The sequence below is a fragment of the Hydra vulgaris genome, chromosome 12, assembly GCF_038396675.1.
Source record: "Hydra vulgaris chromosome 12, alternate assembly HydraT2T_AEP".
NCBI lineage: Eukaryota > Metazoa > Cnidaria > Hydrozoa > Anthoathecata > Hydridae > Hydra > Hydra vulgaris.
In genome coordinates, this window is record NC_088931.1 from 85,298,553 (window position 1) to 85,322,500 (window position 23,948).

General features: G+C 26.8%; 2 protein-coding genes across 3 annotated transcripts in view; both read right to left on the reverse strand.

Moving 5' to 3' along the window:
* The window catches only part of LOC100202393 (hyaluronan mediated motility receptor), a 68,523-nt gene that overhangs the window by 16,739 nt on the left and 27,836 nt on the right, over positions 1–23,948 (reverse strand). For both annotated transcript variants that reach the window (XM_065814793.1, XM_065814794.1), the window contains exons 9-14: positions 23,830–23,900; positions 23,606–23,687; positions 23,304–23,433; positions 15,283–15,372; positions 5,400–5,470; positions 5,257–5,289 (exon numbers count right to left, since the gene is read on the reverse strand). In XM_065814793.1, coding sequence (XP_065670865.1) covers positions 5,257–5,289; positions 5,400–5,470; positions 15,283–15,372; positions 23,304–23,433; positions 23,606–23,687; positions 23,830–23,900 — 477 coding nt within the window. The remainder of the gene's footprint in view (positions 1–5,256; positions 5,290–5,399; positions 5,471–15,282; positions 15,373–23,303; positions 23,434–23,605; positions 23,688–23,829; positions 23,901–23,948) is intronic.
* Positions 8,724–10,425, reverse strand: LOC136089136 (uncharacterized). The gene is made up of 3 exons (XM_065814860.1): positions 9,787–10,425; positions 9,084–9,649; positions 8,724–9,012 (listed from the first exon to the last, which is right to left on the reverse strand). The coding sequence occupies exons 1-3, from the start codon at positions 10,423–10,425 to the stop codon at positions 8,724–8,726; spliced, it is 1,494 nt and encodes a 497-aa protein (XP_065670932.1).

The window sequence follows — 23,948 nt, forward strand, 5'->3', positions numbered from 1 at the left end:
TAGAGTGTAAACTTTATATTATCCTAACTTTTGAATTTTGAAACCTGTCAACTTAAATTTAGTGTAAGAAAATAAAAAAATAATTGCTAATTTGTTGCCCTCAGATTTAGAGGGTATGCTGTGTTTTAGGGTATTTTTGTTTCCAGGCTCTAATCATCACAAGTTTTAATTTTTAATCTACGTATAAATCATTGCTTAGACACAGCTCGGGTTATTCGTATATATTACACAGTGGCTTAGCAAAATATTTTTGGTCAGTAGGCAGACGTGGCCCAGGTGCCTAATTTCTGTTTCTTTGGAACAATAACTTTTACTAAAAAAATCAAAACTCTTTAAATATATCTTGAGGCTCCAAAATCTTGCGGCCCTGGACCTAGTTGCTTGTGGGATCATAAGTTTTGCTTACACTGCCCTTGCTGTAGTTAGGTCACTGATACTACACTCAGATAATGATATTTAAATAAATAGTTCTAAATTTTAATTGCCCATACAATACTGTAGTTTTTAATACCAATGCCGGATTAAGACTTGCAGGGTCTGGGGACATTTTTCTTATTAAAGTGGCAAAAAAAACTTACAAAAATAAAGCACCTTCTTAAACATTTTGGGGCTCCTAAATCTGCGGGACAAGGGGTTGTAGCCCCCATAATCCGGGACTGCTTTCCCTCCTTAAGTTTTCAATAATAAAAACTTTTATGCAAAAAACCTGTAAAAAGAACTGACAATTATGCCAATTATGCCCTTCAAGTAGTCTTCAAATAGTCTTCAAATAGTCTTCAAATAGTAAATACAACCCTTTCTTTTTTTTTGTAGAATAAAAGTAAATTTACTTATTTTATATAGATTGTAAGCTTATGTAATTTAAATTTTATTTTATATAGATTGTAAGCTTATGTAATTTAAATTTTATTTTATATAGAATGTAAGCTTATGCAATTTAATCTTTATTTTATATAGATTGTAAGCGTATGTAATTTAAATTTTATTTTATATAGATTGTAAGCTTATGTAATTTAAATTTTATTTTATATAGATTGTAAGCTTATGTAATTTAAATTTTATTTTATATAGATTGTAAGCTTAAGTAATTTAAATTTTATTTTATATAGATTGTAAGCTTATGTAATTTAAATTTTATTTTATATAATTTATTATTAATAAAAATTTGTTATTACTTTTAAAATAAAACTCCTACTTAAAAAATATTACTTTGTAAATTTGATTTACATTTGGTAGCATAATACTTTTATGTAATTTACTTTCATATGCAAGTTATTTTTTAATATAATTTTTTTTTAATTAGTTACTTTTATAGGTAAATGTAAATTACAGTTTGAGGAACTTTTATATTATGTAATGTATAATATTTTTAAAAGTAATTAACTTTTAAATGTAAAAGTAAACAGCTTTTTCATGTGACTTACTTTTACATATAAAAGTAAATTACTTTTTGATGTAATCTTCTTTTACATAACTTACTTTTGATAGTAAAAAAACTTACATTTTAAAGTAAAAGTAGTTTCAAAAAAATTAATTACTTACACAGAAATGTAAACTTACATTAAACATTTAAAATTACTTATGCAATTTACTTTTTGATAAAAATTGTGCAAGTAAAAAAAAAGTAAGTAAAAGAGCCCTACTAACAACTAACTAACTAACTGTTAACTTGTTGTTACTACTAACAATTTAAAACATATTTAAAGCAGCAACATTAATTGAAAGGATTTGTAGTTTGGAATTATAGGCCTGATGGAGTGTAACCACAAAAAGTCATCAAACTCCTTGTTTTCGGGAAAATGAATACAATTGAATAATTTTAATTAAGGTTTTTGATTCACTCCTAACAAGGAGTGAATCAAAAACCTTAAAACTCATTCTGATTTACTTCTAACTATTAAGTAATGATAATTACTTCTAATACTTGGTAATTTCTAACAAGGCAACTATTAAGTTAGGGGTTACAAAGAATAGAGTTAAAGAGCAAGAAAACAATTGACAGAAGACTCAAAAAGTTGAAGATTGTATGCTTTAGGAAAACATGAAAATGGCAATTCCAAAGCATTGAAGTGCGGGACAAAAGATGAATAAAATTTTTAGAGCACAAAAAGACAGATACAGTAAAAAAATGCACCTTTTCTAAATGATGAGTCAAAGAATGAGTTTTTGTTGATGGAACTTTAGATAATAGCTTTTTTGAGCAACAATCAAGGTAGTATTTGGAGAAAAGAGAAAAAGATGCAAACTTACAACAATAGGAGAGAGACTGAAGCTTGGTTGATAAAGCTAGTCCAAATACATTTACAATGCGACTTTTTCTAGAAGAGAAAGAGCATCATTAGAAAAACCAGCCCAAATATGACATTAATTTTTCTTACAGGGATGAATAACAAATTTGTAGAAGTAAAGAATGGAATCAGGAGTAAGATGATAGCAAGCACAATAAAGAGAAGCTTAGAAGTGCCAATGCTAACATTGCAGTTGATTGTATATATGTTTTCTATGAGAGGTCAGTAGTGAATATTAATCCAAAAAAACATAAAGAAGAGGACTGAGAGAAGACTCAGTGAGAGAGTTGCCAATATAGGATGTTGGCAATTATGCAACTGTTGTTTCATGTAAATAACTAAGTTTTGTTGGAGTTAAATCTCACAAGCCACTGCAAGCCCCAAGCTGTTACAGTTTTATTTTGATTGCTTAGAACAGGCTGTCTGTTCCAGAAACAATAAAGGAAATAATAAATGACCAAGGATAGAGCCTTGAGGTACCTCAGAAGTTAACAGAAATGACTTTAATACTGCAGTTAGAAAGAAATGATTTGACAATCTCAAAAATTTGCCCAGACACACCATATGAGGCAAGATTATGGAGAAGTCCAGGATGCTGTTAGATGTCTAAATAGCTCTTGTCTGGCTGCCCCAATCTAATGCACGATAGAATATTTCAGTGAACAAGTCAGTCATAGAAAGAGAGGATCGAAAACTGATTTTCAAAGAGTAAGTTATTAGACTCAATATGTTAGAAATTTGTTGATTGAACAAAGACCTTGCTAATAAAGAAGTTTGATCGAACGATAGTTTGAAGGACCAGAGTGTTCTTTAGAGTTTTTAAAAACTGAAATCACAGATGCCATTTTCTAACAGGCAGGATGGCAAGAAACAGTCAAGCACTTATAAAATCGTTTTGAGAGAATGGAAAAGAGTTCTGGAGAACACTTTTCTAAGACTATGACAGGAATGTTGCCTGGATCACAAGCTGTAGAGTTTAATTGAGAAATGACTTTAGCAACAGAAGCCGGAGTGACTTGGATATCTAACAATGGGTTAACTTTTTTAACTGGAATGCAGGAAGAGTATTTCCATTAGATTCAAGAGTCTTATTAGAAGAAAAGTTCTATGCAAATAGTTCTGCCTTACCCTAGGGAAAAGTAATCCGATCAGAACTAAAGATGGAATGCTTGATTTACCTTAGTTAATGACACTGTTAAAGATTTTCCATAAGTCTCTAGAAGCTTACTTCTGAAAAAAGATACAAGATTTAGTAAACTGAGAATAATTGAGATAAAAGATTTATAGAGATCACTGCATGGTCAAAACTACCTAAAGGAGATCAAGAGAAACTTAACACAAGTTAGGGTCAGAAAAAAGACACAAATCAAAGAATGAAGGTAAATGACTAAGGTTGTCCGGAAAAAGTTAACTATCTGAGTAAGAGATTGAGAAATACAGAAGTTATGGGCTTTAGAGCCAGCAGGGTCAGTGATATTAGAACGAAGCCATTCAGTGCGATAAGCATTTAAGTCACCAATAACAATATTGTTGGCAGAGGAGTAAAGAGAAAGGGCTTGGTCAATTCGATCAGAAATCACATCTTAAAAAGAACAGTCTTGAGAAGGAAAACAACAAAGTGAAAGCAGTGAAAAGATGCTAAGCGGAGACAAATGTGAGACAGTGGATTCAAACCTAATTTCTAGACAAAAAGGTGAACTGATGCGTAAATATACATTTAAGAAAAGCATGTGACTATTGCAGCCCTTGAAACTAGAATCAGTAATTTTCAGTTGACCTCAGAATTTTAAAATTTAATTTTATTAGTAATTTCAAATAAATTAAAAACGACAAAAAGAATGTTTTATTTAAACTCTAAATAAAAAAATTAATATAAACACGAAAAAAAGAACAATTTATTTAAATTCTGAATGAAATTCTTTAAAAAGAACAGCAAAACAAATGTTTTGCTTAAATTCTAAAGAAATTGTTAAAATAAAAACAAAAAAAAGAATGTTTTATTTAAATTCTAAGTAAAATTTTTTTAAATAAAAATAGCAAAACAAACATTTAAATTCTGAACAAATTAATTTAACAAAAACAACAGCAAAACAAAAGTTTTAAATTCTAAATGAAATAATTAAAAGAAAAAACAAAGATTTTAATAAAATTCTAAATTGTTAAGAATTTTGATTGTTAAAAGCAATGTTTTATAAAATAATAAAATAGCTAAAATCAAAGTGGTAGTGTGTCGTTAAAGTAAAATGTTTAAAAGCAATTTTTTTCCAGATTTTATATTTGTTATTATAACGTTGCATTAAATTAACTTTTTATTAATTATTTAACTTTATACTTTGTCAATAGTTTTATATTATTAATTGCACTTCAAATATATTCAAATATATTTAATTCCTTTTTATTAAAATTTTTATCATGAGATAGAAACCAGTAATTTTTTTGCTCTTATGTTTTTTCACTTTTCACTCTTATGTTTTTTCTAATTCCAAGGGCTGCTATTGGAGTCTTTGCGAATGGAAGGATATTAACACTGAAATCCAGAGATAAAAACTACTGAATTCTCAGAAAGAGCAAGCAAGTTTGGTGAGCATTGCATAAGGTAAGATTTAACTGATATTACTTCGAAGACCACACATGTTTGTAAAAGATGAAACAGTTGTGTTTTTTTATATTATTACTTTTAGTTACTTTGGACATTCACTCCTAAGAGATGAACTATGCAGTTGTCTCAGTTCTGCTAAGTAACCTAAATTGTAACTAAGGGCTCCTCATGTGCTTTCGGCAATGAACACCAAAAGCACTGACAGCTTTACAGCTGTTGATGGAATGAGTCTCTCTGAGAGCTACTACAGAGTTTGAGAAACTACCGGCCAGTTTTAGAACCAAATAACTAAAATACTTGAAACCATTAAAATACCAGAAATACTGAAAAATATATATTTAGTTAATTATATTTCTGAAATAAGAGTACCTTTCTGTTTCTTCTTTCCTTCTATTTGACAAACTGAAAACAAAAACTATGTTTTAATTGTTTAATCTATTAATAATTTAAATGTTTTAATTTATACTTAAATAATAAATATAAAACAATATTAAAAAAAAAACGTTTTTCACCTCTTATTGTATTCTATTTCACGAACTAGCCTTTCTTGTTCAGAAACACTTTGTTCTTGAGTTCTCTGTAACTAATATAAATATATATATATATATATATATATATATATATATATATATATATATATATATATATATATATATATATATATATATATATATATATATATATGTATATATAATAAAAAAATTTATTAGTTTGTGCTCAAAAAGAAGCAAAAGTAAGATTATATTCAAGTAAGAAGTTAATTGATGAATTAAATCTAAATCTTCAAGTTCAAACCAAATCTAATATTTATGAGTTAATTACTATTTTAACAAACAAATCTAACGAAAAAAAATAATAAGAATTACCATTATTTTAAAATAAAACCTGAACTGAAGGAAAAATACTATAAATTGCAAAATGACATAAATTATATAACCAATTTTGAAAAAAAAAATTCCCAATCAAATAGTAAAACCAGAATACTTATTTTAACAAATATTAATCTTTTCCACCCCTTTTTATGCATTTTTTCATCTTTGTTGTTTTGGTATTAAAATAACAATATATTTTATTAAATAAAATATATTGTTCATTATTTATAAAGTTTAATAATGATTATATACACAAAGCTTGAAATAGGTGATGAACTTTGGCGCCTCTCTGACTGTTTTTGAAGCATTCCTGAAAGGACAACTAAGGACTTCTCATTATTTTTACTAAAATGTAAAACAGCTGCCTGCCCTCTTTGGGTGGGTCTCAGGAGCAGACAAAAGAACACTAAAGTCCAGGACCTATTTTGACCCCTGTATAACCACATACAGGGGTATCTATGTTGTTAGTAGTTATACATACATATAACTACAAATACCATAGGTACCAAATGTTTTAGGTATAAAAAATTTAGTAATAAATAGTAGAATATAAAATTTCTATTTACATTAGAAAAATATGACAATGACACAAATAAATTTAATTGTAATAAAATAACTAATAACATAGTAACCAATAACATGTTCTTTCCCCATCACTACCCAATTTTTATATTTTGAATTTTATACAACAGCTTAATTGTGCCCTAATTGTGGAATAAAACTGATAATTTTTAGACTTTAACCTCAGGAAGTACAACATCAGTAACTTTAACTTTAGGGAGTACAATATTAGCAGCTTTAACTTTATCAATAATAATTTTTTATATTTTTTTATGAATTTGTAACATTTATAAACAATTGTGGCAATTTTTAGAATTGATAAGCTAGAATATGCAAAAACATGCGAAATGCGCCTTTTTACATATTCATGGCAAAATTGTTATATGCGTGATAATGCGTGCATAATAAATAAAACTTTTGTCAACTGTTTATTGTTTTTGTGATTCTGACTCATTTTTTTACATTAGTAATTTTAACTAAAAATATTTGAACTTTGGTGCCTATAAATAGGAAAAGGTAAAGATATATCAAACAAAAAAAATTCAAAAATATCTGCTTTGTTAAAACATTCCAATCACTCCCAAAGAAAAATAGCAAATTTAGTTTCTGCGATAAAAGTAAGCAGAATTAAGGGTAAACTTGATAAAAAAGTACCTGTACAAAGTGCCAGAAGTGGAAAATGTGGCAGACCACACATCACTATCCCAAGAGATGAATGGGCAATTCATAACATTTGTGTTAAAAACCGAAGAAAAAGAACAAAAGCAGTTACTAAAATCATACAAGAAGCCTTGACTTGGTCGGGAAGCGGGCTTCACTCTCAAGTACTAACCATGGAAATAATATTTAGTTACAAAAAACTGGCCAGATATTTTAGTCATTTTGAGAACATTTAAGTTTATGTATATCCATAAAACAAAAAATTTTTGTTTTACTATTTTTTTAATTCTATTGGTTCAAAAAATATGTTGACTAAGCGAAATAAAGTTCTAGAGTATTCTGTTGAAATTTTTTAAAAATTGCATTATTCAAGATTTGTTAAGTTTTGAGATTTCTAGCATAAATTGTTTTAAGAATATTTTATCAAACAAACTATTTCTTTAATACTATGGCTCATTATATGGCTCATTCTTGAAGCCACATCTGCAAAGCCGTAAATCTTTTAAACTATTATAATTTGTTTACAAAAATAGATGTTTTAAATATATATTTTTTAAATTGTCAAAATTTTGAAAGTTTATTTATTATAGATTTTATTAGTATATTCTTACTTCTTATTTAAAAAGTATGTATTTTTTATGTAAATGTAATTTTGTGTATCTGTTTTTTATTCTAATGTAATCTCTTAAAGCAATATTTACTATTTATTATGTAAACAAAAAGACTTTTAATAATAATTGCGTTTTCAATGAAATTATTAATCATCAAAACTAATAAAACTATTTATCAAATAAACATACAAGAAGTTTCTGGTTACTAAATACAAACATGCATATAAAGTAACTCGCGGATGAACAAGCACAGCGCCTGAGGTCACGACAGAACAAAAATATATATGTGTGTGTGTGTGTGTGTATATATATATATATATATATATATATATATATATATATATATATATATATATATATATATATATATATATATATATATATATATATATATCAGAGGCGTGGTGGCCCCAGAGGCTATGCGGGATTCCCGCATGGGCTTTTCACTTTTTAATCTAAATATGGGCCTTTTGGCAAATTTTAATTTTTTCAAAATTTTATAGAAATTCCACAATCATTTACAATATTTCTGTTTACACAAATTAAATTTTATTAATCACTTGATATAAAGTCTTCAGCTTTGAGCGCAATTATATTAGTATTTTGCATAATAATAATATTGCTCTGAAAACAAAGTAGATGTTTTAAGACGTATTATGATATAATTTTTTCATAAGAAAAATTATGAACCCATAAATGGTTTTTAACGATCGTAATGTTGACGAAATAAATTTACATAAGCCCACATACTCAACAATAATAATAGCTATTATTATATAATTAAATTAACTTAAATTAACTTAATTTAAAAATTTAACCCCAAAACATTTTTCTTTGATAAATTAAATCGCAATACAATTACAATATAGTAATTGTATAGCGTTTTAATTCATTTAAGAAAAATGTTTTGGTGTTAAATTAAGTTTTATATAAATAAGTATCGAACTCATGTTTTGCATTTTTGTAACGTTTCGAAACAGATATAAACTTGTTTTATGATAAATAAAGTTTTTTATTTTTATACAGTTTATATTATTGTATGTTAAATAAAGAATTCACTCCGTAATATCCTATCCTCAGACAGATTAAAAAAGGAATACATATTTAAATATACAATATATATTAAAAAAAACTATCCGAGTAGAAGGCGGCGTTGTTCATGGCTTCCTGCTGCAAATATATTAACAATTTCATCTAAAGGGATTTGCTCTAAAATATCCGGATTGTAGTAACATAGTAACGTATCTCGCGTATGTTCCTGGGTCGATTTGTTTCTTAACTTGCTTTTTACATGTTTAAGAGCAGAAAATACTCTCTCACACTCATCAATATCAACACTTATCGTCAAAATATGGTGATATATATGAAACGTATTTTTCATTGCCAAAGATCCGCCTAATGCTCTCCGTTGCAGAATATATCTAAAGTATGGAAAAATAACCATAATTAATTTTAAAATATATGAACACATAATAAAATATGAAAAACTTACTTGTAAGTGCATACAAAACATTGGTGCACAAGATGATTCTTTTCTTTATGAGCTCCTGTTTTGTAGTCATTTTCTGCCAATACGCGTTCTTCGTTATCTGAATTTTTTGCTTCGCTATCTTCCATTTCATTGTCGTCATTCAGTATCCCGATTCGACGTAAGCCAAAAGCTTTCAAATAGAGTCGAAGTATTTTGAGTTCTTGTCCAAGACTAACACAATCAATGTTGTTCAATGAGGGGAATTTTGCAATATTTGTATTGAAATTGTACGCATCAATTTCTTTGTCAGTCTTACAAATCAGCATATTTGGACATACAATTTCACACAAAGTATTCAAATCTTCGCATCCTTTATCACTAAATCTAGCACGCATCTCTGTCAATATATTACCGAATATTAAAGAACGTATTTCTTGAAATGTTGATCTCGGAAACGCATATAGCTGTTTCATACGGACACTGCCACCACCGTTCCCGTATGCTATACTTAAACGTTGTAAATCATTTTTCAACTCTGAGTTTTCAGGATCTAATTTCATGATACCATATATATTTCTTTGAAGTACCTATAAATATAATAGTTAACATGCAAATATTTTAACATTAGAATGTATATGTATCAAAATATTCTTTTAACAAGGTTAAATAATTATGAAGCAATAAAACAAGATAATTCAAAGTAATTTAATATTGATATTATTACCTTGCAATATGAATCAGCATATCTCCAGAAGTGGTCAAATTTTTTTCCAGTTTCTTCCAATTTCAACAGGGTTGCAGAGATTAATTGATTCACGCTGGAATAATTGCTATCTCGAAACTGCATTATTGCCATCAAATCCAAAGTAGAGATTAATTGAACAACTAATCCATCGTTAACTTGCTTCTCGGCATCCTCACTGTTAAATCTACCTATTAAACTAGTTACAGCCTTGCATCTTCCTTGCCACTTATGCGTAAGGAACTTAGCCAGTTTTCTACTTCCACCCTGATTATGCTTGCTTCCGTTGACTGTATTCACAAATACTGCACATCTCTTGTAACCTGCGTTTACAAAGTTAAACAGGTTTTGAAGCATAGATAACAGCTGCTGAATTGAAGGATGATCAATGAGGCTACAATGGTCAACAACAGCAAGACTAAGACGATGAGAATGACACCAAATGTGTTGATTCACATTTTGAGTAGCTTCACGAAAATGGTCCGCAAGCTTTGTCATCACTGATGCACCGTCGAAACAGTGCGCAATGCAATTCGCTTTCCAGTCAAGGTTTGCTTTGTCCAACATATTAGATATGTCTGTAAATAAATTTGTTGCTCTTCCACGAGTTATTTCACACATATCAATCAACCTCTCTTCAATGACTATGTGTAATGGAATGTAAGAAACGTACTCATCGATTTCCACTTGGCGTTACTTCTGAATGGTACGAATTACAAGACACATCTGGTTGCACAGAGCTATATCTGTTGTTGAATCAGCTTGTATACTAAAAACACCATTTTTATTTATTAGGCTGATAATTCGCTTTTGTATTTGAGTAGTCAAAACTTTCAGTAGTGCATCAAAGGTGTCGTTACTAAGCCAGGTAATTTTTGATCCTCTGACAACTGCACCAGCTTTTTTACCAAACTTACATTTTTGCGATGTCTTTTCGTTGGCTAAAAGCTGCCTCAAGTGTTCATTAAGCATTGGATCCACTGTTATAAAAAGTTTTAACAAGGCTTGAATGTTTCCATGCCGCAAATAAGGTTCCAAAATTAATGTTGTGTAGATGGTGTGATCTTCCGGTTGGGTCTAACGGACATCCAGTCACGAAAATGTTGTTAGCATCACCATTAAAACATATACATACACTGCAAAAATATTTCTCTCTCTTCTGGTTAAAGCTGAGCCATGTACGTACAGTTTCATCTTGTTCGTTATCAATATTGCGTTTATAACCTCTGGATACTGTATTCTTTACAGAGCTTGGTTAAATTGGATGGGTACAAGTTATAAAACTTACCTCTTGTCCCGCTGCTGGCCTTTGCCAAAGTTTAATTGAATCATCTATGTTATCCAATGTTTGAAGGGATTGAATACTAATATGGTCTGACGTTTTCGAAATTGAAAAGTTAACTGAATTAATGTAACTAGAAACCTCGTCTGTAATTGCTTCAAAGGTATCATTGGAATCAGATGGTATAGGAGTAGTTGATGATGATGCAAAGAATCCAGGGAGAGTTTTTTGTCCCGATTGCAATATCTTTAACTCAGCTTGGATTTTTTCTTTCTTCTTTTCCCATCCGGATTTCTGTTTTTTCATATTTTTCTGGAAAAAAAAACTTTTAAAATGATAAATCACACACTAATACACACGCAATTAAAATTGAACAAAATTTAGAATACATTAACAATTATAAATGAACAAAAAAAAAAAAAAGTACCTTTTAAGTGCTTTGTTCGAATCTTTGTTGAAATATTATAATAAAAAAATATCTTGTTAGTAAATCTGTTACTCATATCATTTTACTCACTGAGTCAATTTTCATGAGTATTTATACATGTCAATAACAATTAAGATAACCATAAAATTACTCCCCGCTATCAATTAAAATAACTTGCACAAGTTTTTAATATGTAACTCCAACGAGTTTAAAAATATGTATAACATAAATAACCTTTTAAAAATAGCGTAAAACCATATTATTTAACGAACTTATTTTAATTGAGGTGTGGGAGTACCGCAAATATTTTTAAATAAAATTTGATATTACAACTAAACACTTTATATATTTACGACACATTTTTATTACTATTAATTATAGGTAAGTTTAAAATGAATTATAAAGACTCCATGGCTTTAAATTTTTTTATTTTCATTGATTTATTTTTGTTTTTTTTTTGAAATGAAAAAACACTAAAATAGCATTTTTTTAAAAATATGAAATACTTTTCAATTAAGTAACTGCTAAATAAAACTACGTTATAAAAACTTTTATGTTTAAATTATGTCAATAACGGCACCATTTTTAGAGCGGCATTTTTGCTGTTGTGAGTTAATGCGAAAATGTTAAGAAAGGTTAAAACACCGAACTAAACAAAAGCATAAACTATCTATAAAAAGAATTTCTTATTTTTCAAGATTTTCAATATTTAATTTAGAATAAAATTATTTATAATTTAAAAAAATTTATATTATTATACAATAAAATATATATCATTATATAATAATAGAAAAATTAAAATCTTTGATTTTTAATTTTGTGTTGGGCTATGTTCTTCAAACAATAAAATACTAATCGTATTTGCTTGCGGTAAAGTTGTGTTTTAAGAAAATCAACACACAAAGGTGGTCGCTACATCGTGTTGTAGCCATTTTTTATTTTGAAGTATTACAAACAATACTATTAATTACAAATAGTATTATCTCAACTTGTTAGTTTGTATTAATGATTTATTAGAATAAGGTCAGTTCTTATATATATATATATATATATATATATATATATATATATATATATATATATATATATATATATATTTTCGTATGGGCCTTTACATCAAGCATATATGGTATAATCCCGCATATATAGGCCTTTTAATAAAAATCCCGCATGGGCTTTTTAGAGCCACCACGCCCCTGATATATATATATATATATATATATATATATATATATATATATATATATATATATATATATATATATATATATATATATATATATATAGAAAGTTATTAGATATAAAGAAAAGTATTTAAGTTCTTAGATATTTACTAACTCTAACTATTTTCGCTTCAGTTGCCATTCTTATAAACTCGTTATACTTAAAGTTACTTTTTTCTGTTTTAAATATGAATTAAAATTAAATAACCCACTCACTATACATCATCAGCGATATTGTGAAGCAGTTCCGCTTCCTCTTTATATAGTATTTTTAACCTTTTTAGTTGATTTCTATTGAGTTAATTTAATTTCTACAGTAACTCAATGATTTAATTATTTCACTTGAAGACCATAGGGGAAAAAGGGCACATGTTAAGGGGACATAACTCAAATAATTTTCCAATTATTTAAGTTATGTCCCCTACTATATAAACATAAGCCTGAAGGTTTGCAAAATAGTAAAATCTAACCCAAAAAAGGCCTATGTAATGCTATATAGATCTATGTAATGCTATAGTTATAGGAGGCTATAGCCTCCTCTAACCCCTAACTCTCCTTAATTCAGCACTGGAAATAAGACACGAGTATATAAATAAAAATTATATTATACTCTTTGATAAAAAAAAGAACATTTGTTTCCTTATTAAGCAATCGTAAGTCCTAAACGTAATTTATTTTGCTTTAAGTTTTTTCGCGCTAAAATTTATTTTCATTTCCTAGTTTATTTTTTTTTGTAATTGTCTCTCATCAGTCCAATAAATCTTTTTTGCACTTTTTTTTGTTATTGAAATTGTTTATGAAATGTTCTCAAAAGGAATAAAAAATCTGGCCAATTTTTCATTACTGATTTAAACATTTATATGAGTATTTATATTATTATTTTTATTTGTTTTCAGGTGTGTTTATCAGATGAGTCCAAAATTAAAATATTAATGGATAAGTCTTCTTTTTTAAAACGAAAGAAAGAAGAAAAATATAATGATGGTAAAACATCCTCTAAAAGTGATGGTGTGGTCAGTTATAAGTGGTAAAGGAAGTGGCCTTCTTTATATAGTTGAAGGGATGATGAACCAGGATAAATATAAAAAAGTATTAGCTACCAAATTAATTCCTCAGTTACATGATGGGTTTACTAATCCATCTAAATGCATCTTTATGCATGATTCTGCCCCATGCCATAAAGCAAAATCAGTGACAAGATAAGTCGAAAGATGTTACTGTTTTACCATGGCCTGGCAATTCTCCCAACTTGAACCCAATAAAGAACGCGTGGGAACTTTTAAAGTAGATAATTGGGCATGAAACTACAACCAACAAAAAAAATCTCATAGAGGCAATAAATAATGCCTGGTATAATGATCGCGAATTAAAAACAAATGTAAAGAACTGCATCCAAAGTATGCCAAGAAGGATATAAGCAGTAATTAATGCAAAAGGCCGCCCAACCACATACTAAAAAACATTTTGTATTATGATTTTTCTTAAATAAATGTTTAAAAATAGTAATAGTGTTTAAATAAGTGTTTTACTTTTTAAAGAAAAATACTCATTTAAGCTAGTAGCACTAATACTTATATAAAAGTTTAACATAAGAATACATAAAAGAGCTTATAATGGTTAATATTATAATTTTTGCAAATGTAATATAATTTGGCTGCCCACTGTAAATATATATATATATATATATATATATATATATATATATATATGTATATATATATATATATATATATATATATATATATATATATATATATATATATATATATATATATATATATATATATGACACACTCAGCCCAACCTTTTACAAGTCTACAGGTCTTACCCTATTAGCCACATGATATATAGTGCCCCAGTTCTTACCTCTTGCAGTCTTGCGGCAAAAAAAGAGATACAACAATTCCACAAAAATGCCTTACACATCATCGGAGTTGATGCAACCAACTTGAGCCATTCTAATATTTGTTTTGACATTGAAGAATTACTAGACAAGACCTGTATTAATATCCTTAAAAAGATCCTTGCTGACACAAACCATTCGATAACCACTAAATTACCTCAACTAATAGCAGATTACCATTTGCTCTAAATACCGCAATCACTACTACCTATCAGCAATCCTTTATTCATAAATACCTACATTCTTCATGATGGTATTTGTGACCTCTACCTTCTATGAAACATTGGCAGCTCCGCTGCCTTTTCAACACATAAATGATCAGTTCTTTATTCTGCATTCTTAGCTAACTTTTACTCATTATTTAACAACAGATAAAATTGTACAATTCATTATTTGTAATGCTAATCAATTTTAAATAAAGATTTATATATATACATATGTATATATATATATGTGTGTGTATATATATGTATATATATGCATATCTATACATGTATATATATATATTATATATATATAATACATATTATATATATATAATATATATTATATAACACACACACACACACACACACACACACACACACACACACACACACACACACACACACACACACACAAATTTAGGGAAAGTTCAACAAACCTCTAAAAATAACTTTTCCAATTCTAAACTTAATGAATTTTTTGATTCTTCTAATGCTTTTACAGTTATGGATAAAACTTTTTCATTTTCCTAAAAACAAAAAAAAAAAGTAAATTATTTTAAACTTAATTATTTGTACTCAAAACACACAGAAAATAAAATTCTTTTTAACTATTTTACACATTTTAACTTTAATAAAATTCAACTTTTTAATGTTTTACAAATTAAAAAATATTTTTCAAAAAAAAATAGAGTAGCATTTAACATTAAGATTAAACAACTAAAAACTCTCAAAAACACATTGATTTTTGGATAATAGTTTATAATTGTTATGTTTATGAGGTTCTAAATTTGGAAAAATCAACACATAGTAGATATCAACATACCAAATGATATATCAAATTCAAATTGTTTAAACAAATGGCAGAATTTACTAAAATGTTATTAATGTAATAGTGTAACCATAGCACCCACTTGCAGAGTTATAAAAATTATCATAAATTCATCTATGATTAAATCGTAGGTGTGTCCAAAACAAAAAATAGTTTCAAATTTTAATTAAAATCTGAAACCAGTATTGATTGCCAGAGAGTAAGTTGTTGGACTCATTAAGAGATGTTAAAATTTTTTTAATTTAAGACTCAAAGACCATCATAATAATAGTAAAAAGAATGACTGGACAATAGTAGGTGTCAGCAACCTTGGAACCACAGAAGCCATTTTTCAACAACAAAAAACACTATTAAGTTAAGGACCCCTTACAAATTCATTCTCTAAATTTAGAAAGAATTGAGAAGAGTTCTGGAAAACACTTCAGTAAAACTTGTGACCACAAGCAATTTAAGTGTTCAAGTGAAAAAATACATTAAGAGCAAAAGAAAAAATTTATTACAAACCAACCTTTCTGGAAACTACTTCAGATTTTAGAAAACTTTTCTACAAGTAAGAATCAGAACCATCAGACTTTTAAAGCTGTACCCTCCTTAGAAAACTCAACATAAAGAGTTGCATAGCAACTATTTATTTAAAAGACATAAAAAGCAAAAAAACCATCAATTAAATGAAAAAAAATACAAAGCCAGTCAATAGAACTTTCTGGAATCAGATGTAAGAAAGTATCGGTTTGACATGGAAAAATCTGGTCAACTTTAAATGGAGATTTCTCTAAAACCACAAATGCTTTTTATCTTTTATTTTTTTTAATTAAAAGATACTTCCTTATCTTTATCTGTGTTGATAAACTTTTGTATACAAATCAATGATTTGTAAAATGTTTCAGAAACAAGTTGAGGTGCGTAAAAAAGTTGTGAATTTTTTTGTGCAAAAATCCATTGACTTTATATCGCTTGATTGCTAAGTGTACAAATGTCCCAAAATCTATTGTCATAGATATTATAAATAAATTTAAGACTATTTAAAGCTTCGAAAGAAAACCTGGAAGTGGAAGAAAGAAAACTTTCCATAAATCCAAAAAGGTAAAGTCGATTTTCAGTTCAATAGCAAGAAAACTGAACCAGTCACAGCAAGATCTAGGAAGAAAATTCAAGACTTTGAGTTCTTATATCAAAAAAGTACTTAAAAATGCTGGAGTTAAAGCATTTTATAAGAAAAATACTCCTAAGAGAAACTTAAATGGTGAAATCAAAAGAATTCGACGCACAAAGTAGTTGGTTATAATAATGGGATATAAAAGTATGTACATAACTGAAGACAACGAAACATATTGCAAGGTGATTTTTCACAACTTTCTGATCAACAATTTTACTTAAAAAGTTGCATCCAAGATTTTTGGGCAAAGTTAATGAAGTTCTTTGTAAGACAGGTGAAGTGAAAAAAAGAAAAAAAGAGTTCCAAAAAAAATGAATTAATGCCATCAATAAGGTGAAAAAAGAAAAAATCTGAAAAATGATTGCATCAACTCACTATAAAATTCGATTTCATCCAAAATAGCCCATCAACCCCCTTAAAATTAAGTTGAAACCCTAATCGATGTAAAGAAATTAAAAAAAAAATTGTAATAAAAAGCATTTATGGTTTTAGAGAAATCTCTATTTGAAGTTGACCTGATTTTTTCGTGTCTACCCAATAAATTCAATTTCAAATTTGATATAAAAGTTAGCAATTATGTTTATTTCATTTTTATCGAAGATGGATAAATTTCACTGAGCTTTTACAAGACTTTTAAATAAAAACAATAATTATGTTTAATTTGATGGTGTGTATATATATATATATATATATATATATATATATATATATATATATATATATATATATATATATATATATATATATATATATATATATATATATAATGTAAATAAATAAAGGTAAATATATATATATAAATTCTCTCGCTCTTTATATACATACTATATAGAGACTCAGGTAATTTACTTTTGAAGAATTTTTATTTATAATACAAGAGACTTGTCTAGGGTTCAAGGATTCATTTTTATAACATATTTTTTGAGTTAAACTTTTGTTTTATTTTATAGACTAAAATTAAAGAGTGAGTTTAAACAATTTAAAAAAAAGATATATTTGGCACCCAAATATATATATATATATATATATATATATATATATATATATATATATATATATATATATATATATATATATATATAAAATGGCTACTGTCTTCTATTCTTGCCTCATAGACCTTACACAAGGCAGTAGGTCTTATAGGGGAAAGCAAAAAATTTCTGTCAAATTCACACCCCTTATCTAATAAGATCACCCATTATCTAATAAGATGTAAATTGGTTATCATAGATGTAAATCGGTTACAATGTTTCCTGCCTAGAATAATGAACACTTGATTTTCTTGACTTGACTCATGGGATTATACTTTTTCCGCCTTGGTAGTGGTTATGCAACTCCTTCTTTTATCTAATAGTGATACAGCATTAGACATCATCAAACATCTTAATACTACCTAAAGAATGGGCTTTCTGTGAAGGCCCTTGGACTTAAGTCTTTCACCTCACAACTGAAAAGTGTGCCTTCTTCATGATCTCTTGGATTCTGACACATAAATTTTTATTTATTTTCTTTGGTTTTAAATTGTTGTGGTTTTCTTTTTCTTGTGCAGCTAGTATTTCTAACTATAATTATTTCTTTCATTGTTTTCACAAAACTATTATCTTAAGAAAAAAATTATTTTATTCATTGTAAAAACTCAATACAAAAAGGTATCATTTGATGCTATGGTAAATGTTTGTTGCTAAAGATAAATGTTTGTCGCTAAGGTAAAAGTGCAAGATCTTTAACAAACTTTTAATATCTTTATCTTGAGTCTAAAAACTTACTTTTACTAATGATCATCGTAATAAACTAATGTGTGTTATTTATTTGCTGTTAACACAAATATATGCTTGAATATATATCTTGACAAAAGTCATCACTTTATAACCACTTCGAAGAAGCAGATCTTATACTTGATATCACTTCTGTGACAATTTGTATGTATATATACATATTTTTTTTTGTATGTATATAAACATATATATATTTGTATGAATGTAGATATAAATTTGCATGTTATGTACATATGGTTATCATGTGTGATTGAGTTTTGATTTTAGGGTTCATATATATACTTTATATGCATATGTGTATATATATATATATATACATATATATATATATACATATATATATACATATATATGTATATATATGTGTATATATATATATATATATACATATATATATATATATATATATATATATATACACATATATATATATATATCACCCTGAATAATTTTTTAACCACTCATTTGGCTTAAATTTATCTGGTCTTATTTTAGTATTTAGTTAATCTTATTACAATATTTTTTAATATATGATTTATCCCCTGATTTTCATAGTAATACTATTATCAATGAACTTTTATGCTATATTATCTTACATTCATTACTCAGCTTTGTTTTAATTTTCACATGCACAATTTTCATCTTTTATCATTATTTAGATAATTATTTATATCCTTCACCACATGTTTAAATCTTTACATTTTGCAGGCAATATATATATTTTTTCTACAATCATACATTACTTCATTTTTAGTAATGATTTTAAGTTGCACAGGTTGTTTATTTTTTACACTTTAAATTGATTAACAAAATTCATATAAAGTATCTATGACAACATTAGAGTTTTTTGAAGACTATTGTGTTTTATTTAATTTTAAAAGGGTTTTTAATAGGGTATATTGCCATTTGATTGTTTTTGGTTTATTTATGCTGGAAGTACCTATTTGGTTTAAATGGTTTTAGAGAGAAATTTATTAGTGTTTTTTGTTTGCATGCTTTACTTGTTTTAGTTTTGTCCTGGTGTTTTTATTAGAATTTTAATTTATTGTGCTTAGTTTCTTTCTACCGGTGGTATGGTATGTGATTTACTTTTATTTATATTGTACAGTAGATCTACACTTTTTACATCATATCATTAAAAAATATATTAGTGTTTTTTAAATTTGGGTATGGTTGGGTTTTGGCTAGCTGGAGTGAATTCTTTTTTACTACAGTATGGATTAGGCGTAAGTACAGGGTAAAGCATAAGTGGCGATGATGTTTGTCTGACGGGATAAACATGGGATATAAGTGCTGATCCTCATCGAAACGCCAGTAATAATAGACGCGACTCTGAGGAGATGTTTATTACTCAATCACTACACAAATTATGTTTACACATTGGCATTAATGTTTTTTTTTCCATTCTGAGGCCCTTCATTGCTGTATGCATACTTTTTATTTTTGTAATCAATTTTTTGTTTTATTTATTTTTTGTGTGATGACATATTTTTTGTATATCTTTGTTCATATTAGTGTTTATAAAACAATTTATTGTTTATTATTATTGTTAGTACTATTTAGGTGCATTGTCTTATTTATATTTCAAATATTCCTTTATTAATCTTTATTTTTTGTCTTGACAACTGTCAAAATATGCTTTGTTAGAAAAATAATTCTCCTTTATTCTTATGTACTTCATTTCTTCCCTCAGGCGTTCACTACTCGTGTGACCATTCGGCAAATTTTATATGCCAAAGTTTTTAAATGATATCACTTATGAGTTAGTTGATCAGAGTTGATTAGGCGTTGAGATCTGTTGCAAGGATACACCCCCTGAAAAGTGGCATTAGTGCAGGTCTTGGGCTCTGAAACATCATTGGTGATCGCAGTGCTTTTTTCTGAGGGGGATCACAATTCATCCACTACTTAATCCTAATTGGTTATTATGTTATGAACATTTTTTACCTCTTACAGCCATGATTTTTAGCGCTTTTTTAGGTTTATATTATATATTTGTAATATTTACAATACTCATATATCCTGTTGTGACACAGGTGATCAGTTTTTAATTTATTATTTTCTAGTCTTAAGTTCATGTGCAATACTAGATTTATAAAACAACTTTTTTTTCATCACACCATGTGTGATACTAGATTTATAAAACAAGATTTTTTTAACATTTATATACTATAACTTGGTGGATTAGCGAGACTATAACTTGATGAATCAGCGTTCTGGTAATCCACCAAACTATAGCGTACTGTAACTAAGGATTCAAAGTTCGAACCATAAAGGCTATGAATTCTTTTTCTTTTTATATTATCCTAACTATTATTAATTATTATATTAATTATTATCAACTATTATTAATTATAATTATTATTTTTCTTACAATTTTATCTATTTGTTTTACTTTATTGTTTTATAATATTTTTATTCACGCAAGCACTTTGTACACTAACAGATTTATATAGACTTGCTAACTTATAGGCTGTTATTTTATAAATTGCTTAAGATGACTAAAGTGTGAGTTATGGTCCCCATCCCCCTGAGCAGTAAAAAAAAATTTTTTTCTCTTATTAAATAGTCTTTATATTCATTACTGATTCTCACCCAATGATATCATATACATCTGTTTTTATTACCACATCCTCCATGTTTACGTAACTCAGAGTGTTAGCCAGGCTTGTAGAGTCCCGTTATACACAGTATTCCTGTTAACCTTAAATTCCCAATTTAAGGTTAACAGGAATACTGTTATACTAATTAAAAATCCAGCTATAGTTTGCCAAACTATATCCAAAGTTTTATCATAGCTTTGAAAATTATTGCAAACTAATAATTTCTAAATATTATTTAAAATAAAAAAGATAAAAATGGTAACTTATTAATGAAATAAATTTATGAAACTTATTAATGAAATAACTTTAAAGAAAGTCTCTATTTTAACATTTAAAACTTTGTAGAAAACCGTTGTTTTTTGCATAATTTAGCTTTTATTTCGAAAACTAATATTAAAATCTAAATTAACAAAAATTACTTGGGATTTTCCCTGCTAGTAGTTTTTAAAATTGAGAACTTAAGTGACATAATTAATTTTAAAAATCAAAAAAGCCTTCTAACAATATCAAGTACTATGTAAAAATATTAGCAAGAAGTTCAATCTTAATAAATAAAAAAACTGTTTGGTGTAACACCTACATCAAACACCTACAAATGATTTAATGTCAAAAGTTTCGCCAGTATAAGCTGAAGATTTGTGTAAATCATTGAATTTTTTACACCACAACCTTTTCTTGTGGCTTTATAACAAAATGTTTAATTTAAATTAAAAAATAAAATAACATTTAAAATAAAATAATAAAAATGAAAATGGCAAAGCGAAATTTTCTCATGTAATGTTGTATGTAAATTACTTATATAAAAAAAATTTATGTATTATTTCTATTAAAATGTTTCTTTTTTTAATTTATTTATAAAATGAATTAATTTAAATTATAGATTTAAGTAATTGAAATAAAAACAGCAAAGTTAACTTATGTATGCATGTAAGTATTAGATGTATGTAAGTCTTATTTAATGTTGTATGTTGCTTGGATGTAACTTTTATTTTTTAAGACTGAACTTTATGGTAACATTTTTACATAGTACTTGATTTAGTTAGAAGGCTTTGTGAAAATATAATTACATAACTTTACCAATTTTAAGAACAATTAGAGGTATGTTAATTAAAGATTTAAAAATGCAATTTAAAAAAATTAGATCCAAAAAGAACTTTTGTTAATTTTGTTTTTCTGATACATGTGGCACTTTACTTCTTATTTTATTCTTTATTTATCATTTTTTTTTTTTAAAAAACTCCAGGTCATTTGTAATTAATATTTGATGTCAATACAAAAAAGTTTATTTAAATAAAACTTTTAATTTTCCTTTTTGCAGGTAATCTTTAATGACGTTATTCAATAAAAAGTTATTCAAGTTTATATTAGTTAATTTTATCAAATCTTAAAATATAAACAATATCATTTTTAATACGATTTCTTTAATTATAACTATAAATTATTATAATCAAATATAAATAAAGTATACAAATATTAAAAATATACATACTATTCTTTTCAAAAAAAGGTTTTCCGCGCAATTGATTGCTTTTTTTAAAATAATTTGTTTCAGCAATATATCATTAGAAAACGAAGTTTAATTTCTGTGGCACTCTAAAGCTATTCATGGATATTATATTCATCTTTAACCTGGTGCCTTAAATTCATATTCATATAAACTTTAAATGTTCATAATATGCTACAGAGAACAGTTACAGTTAGGTCTACTCAAACTGCTTCTTTTTGTTCAAAGGTTACATCACTTTCACTTTTCTACAAATAATACATGATCATTGCTTAAGTAAAAGTTGTATAAGTCCTGACAATTTACAGTTTTTATATAATAAGTAATTAGAGGTGTTAACTACATTAATAATAATAAAAACTATGTTAATAATAAATTAACTACATTAATAATAATAAAAACTATGTTAATAATAAACTAACTAATAAAGATTAATTAATAATAAAGGGTGTTAACTTTATACATAAAAAATAATATTATTTTTTTGTTAACAAACTTTGATAACAATCAAGTTTACTATATTAAAAATAAAGAATGTTAGTTATATTTTGAGATTAAGTAGATAACCTCTAACATTTAAAAGTTTTTAACCTTATGTTCATTCAATAATAACTCTTTCTCATTCAGATTCTGCATTTGAATGTTATTTTGGTCTGCCATTTGTTGAAGCTCTTTTTTTAACGAATTTGAAATTTGGATCATTGATTGAAGTTCGTTTTCGCTTTAAAAAGAAATAACTAAATATCTAGAACAAGCTTGAAACAGCAAATTAAAATCGTAATCATCAGCAATTAACTGATTGATCAAACCAACAAAAAAGAATCCAAAATTACCAACCAAATAAAAACAAACAATCAAAAACTTAATTATAGAAATAATTAGAATGTTAAAACCTTCTTTTGTGCTCTTCATTTGCTCGTTCCAACATTAAATTTGAGTTCTCTAAACGCTTACTGTAATCTTTCTGAACATAACCTTAAAAAATGTTATTTTTTAATTAAACCATTTTAATATAAACTGCAATAAAAAGGGTATAGGAATAAAAAAAAAATTGTATTAAAAAAGTATAAACTCAATATAATTAATTTGTATGAAAAAATAACAAAAAGAAAAATACTTAGGGTACTCTCTAAAGCTTCATATTTTTTTGTAATACCAAGAAGATTTTCAGACATTGTTTGCTCAATGCTAATCATAATGAATTAAAAAAATAAGAAACAAGTATTTTAAAATTAA

Coding starts and splice junctions, on each gene's coding strand:
- LOC136089136 (XM_065814860.1), bottom strand. CDS start 10,425: ATGTGTGAAATAACTCGTGGAAGAGCAACAAATTTATTTACAGACATA. Junction 9,650..9,786: donor ATGCTGATTCATATTGCAAG/GTAATAATATCA, acceptor TTATATTTATAG/GTACTTCAAAGAAATATATA. Junction 9,013..9,083: donor TGTTTTGTATGCACTTACAA/GTAAGTTTTTCA, acceptor TCCATACTTTAG/ATATATTCTGCAACGGAGAG.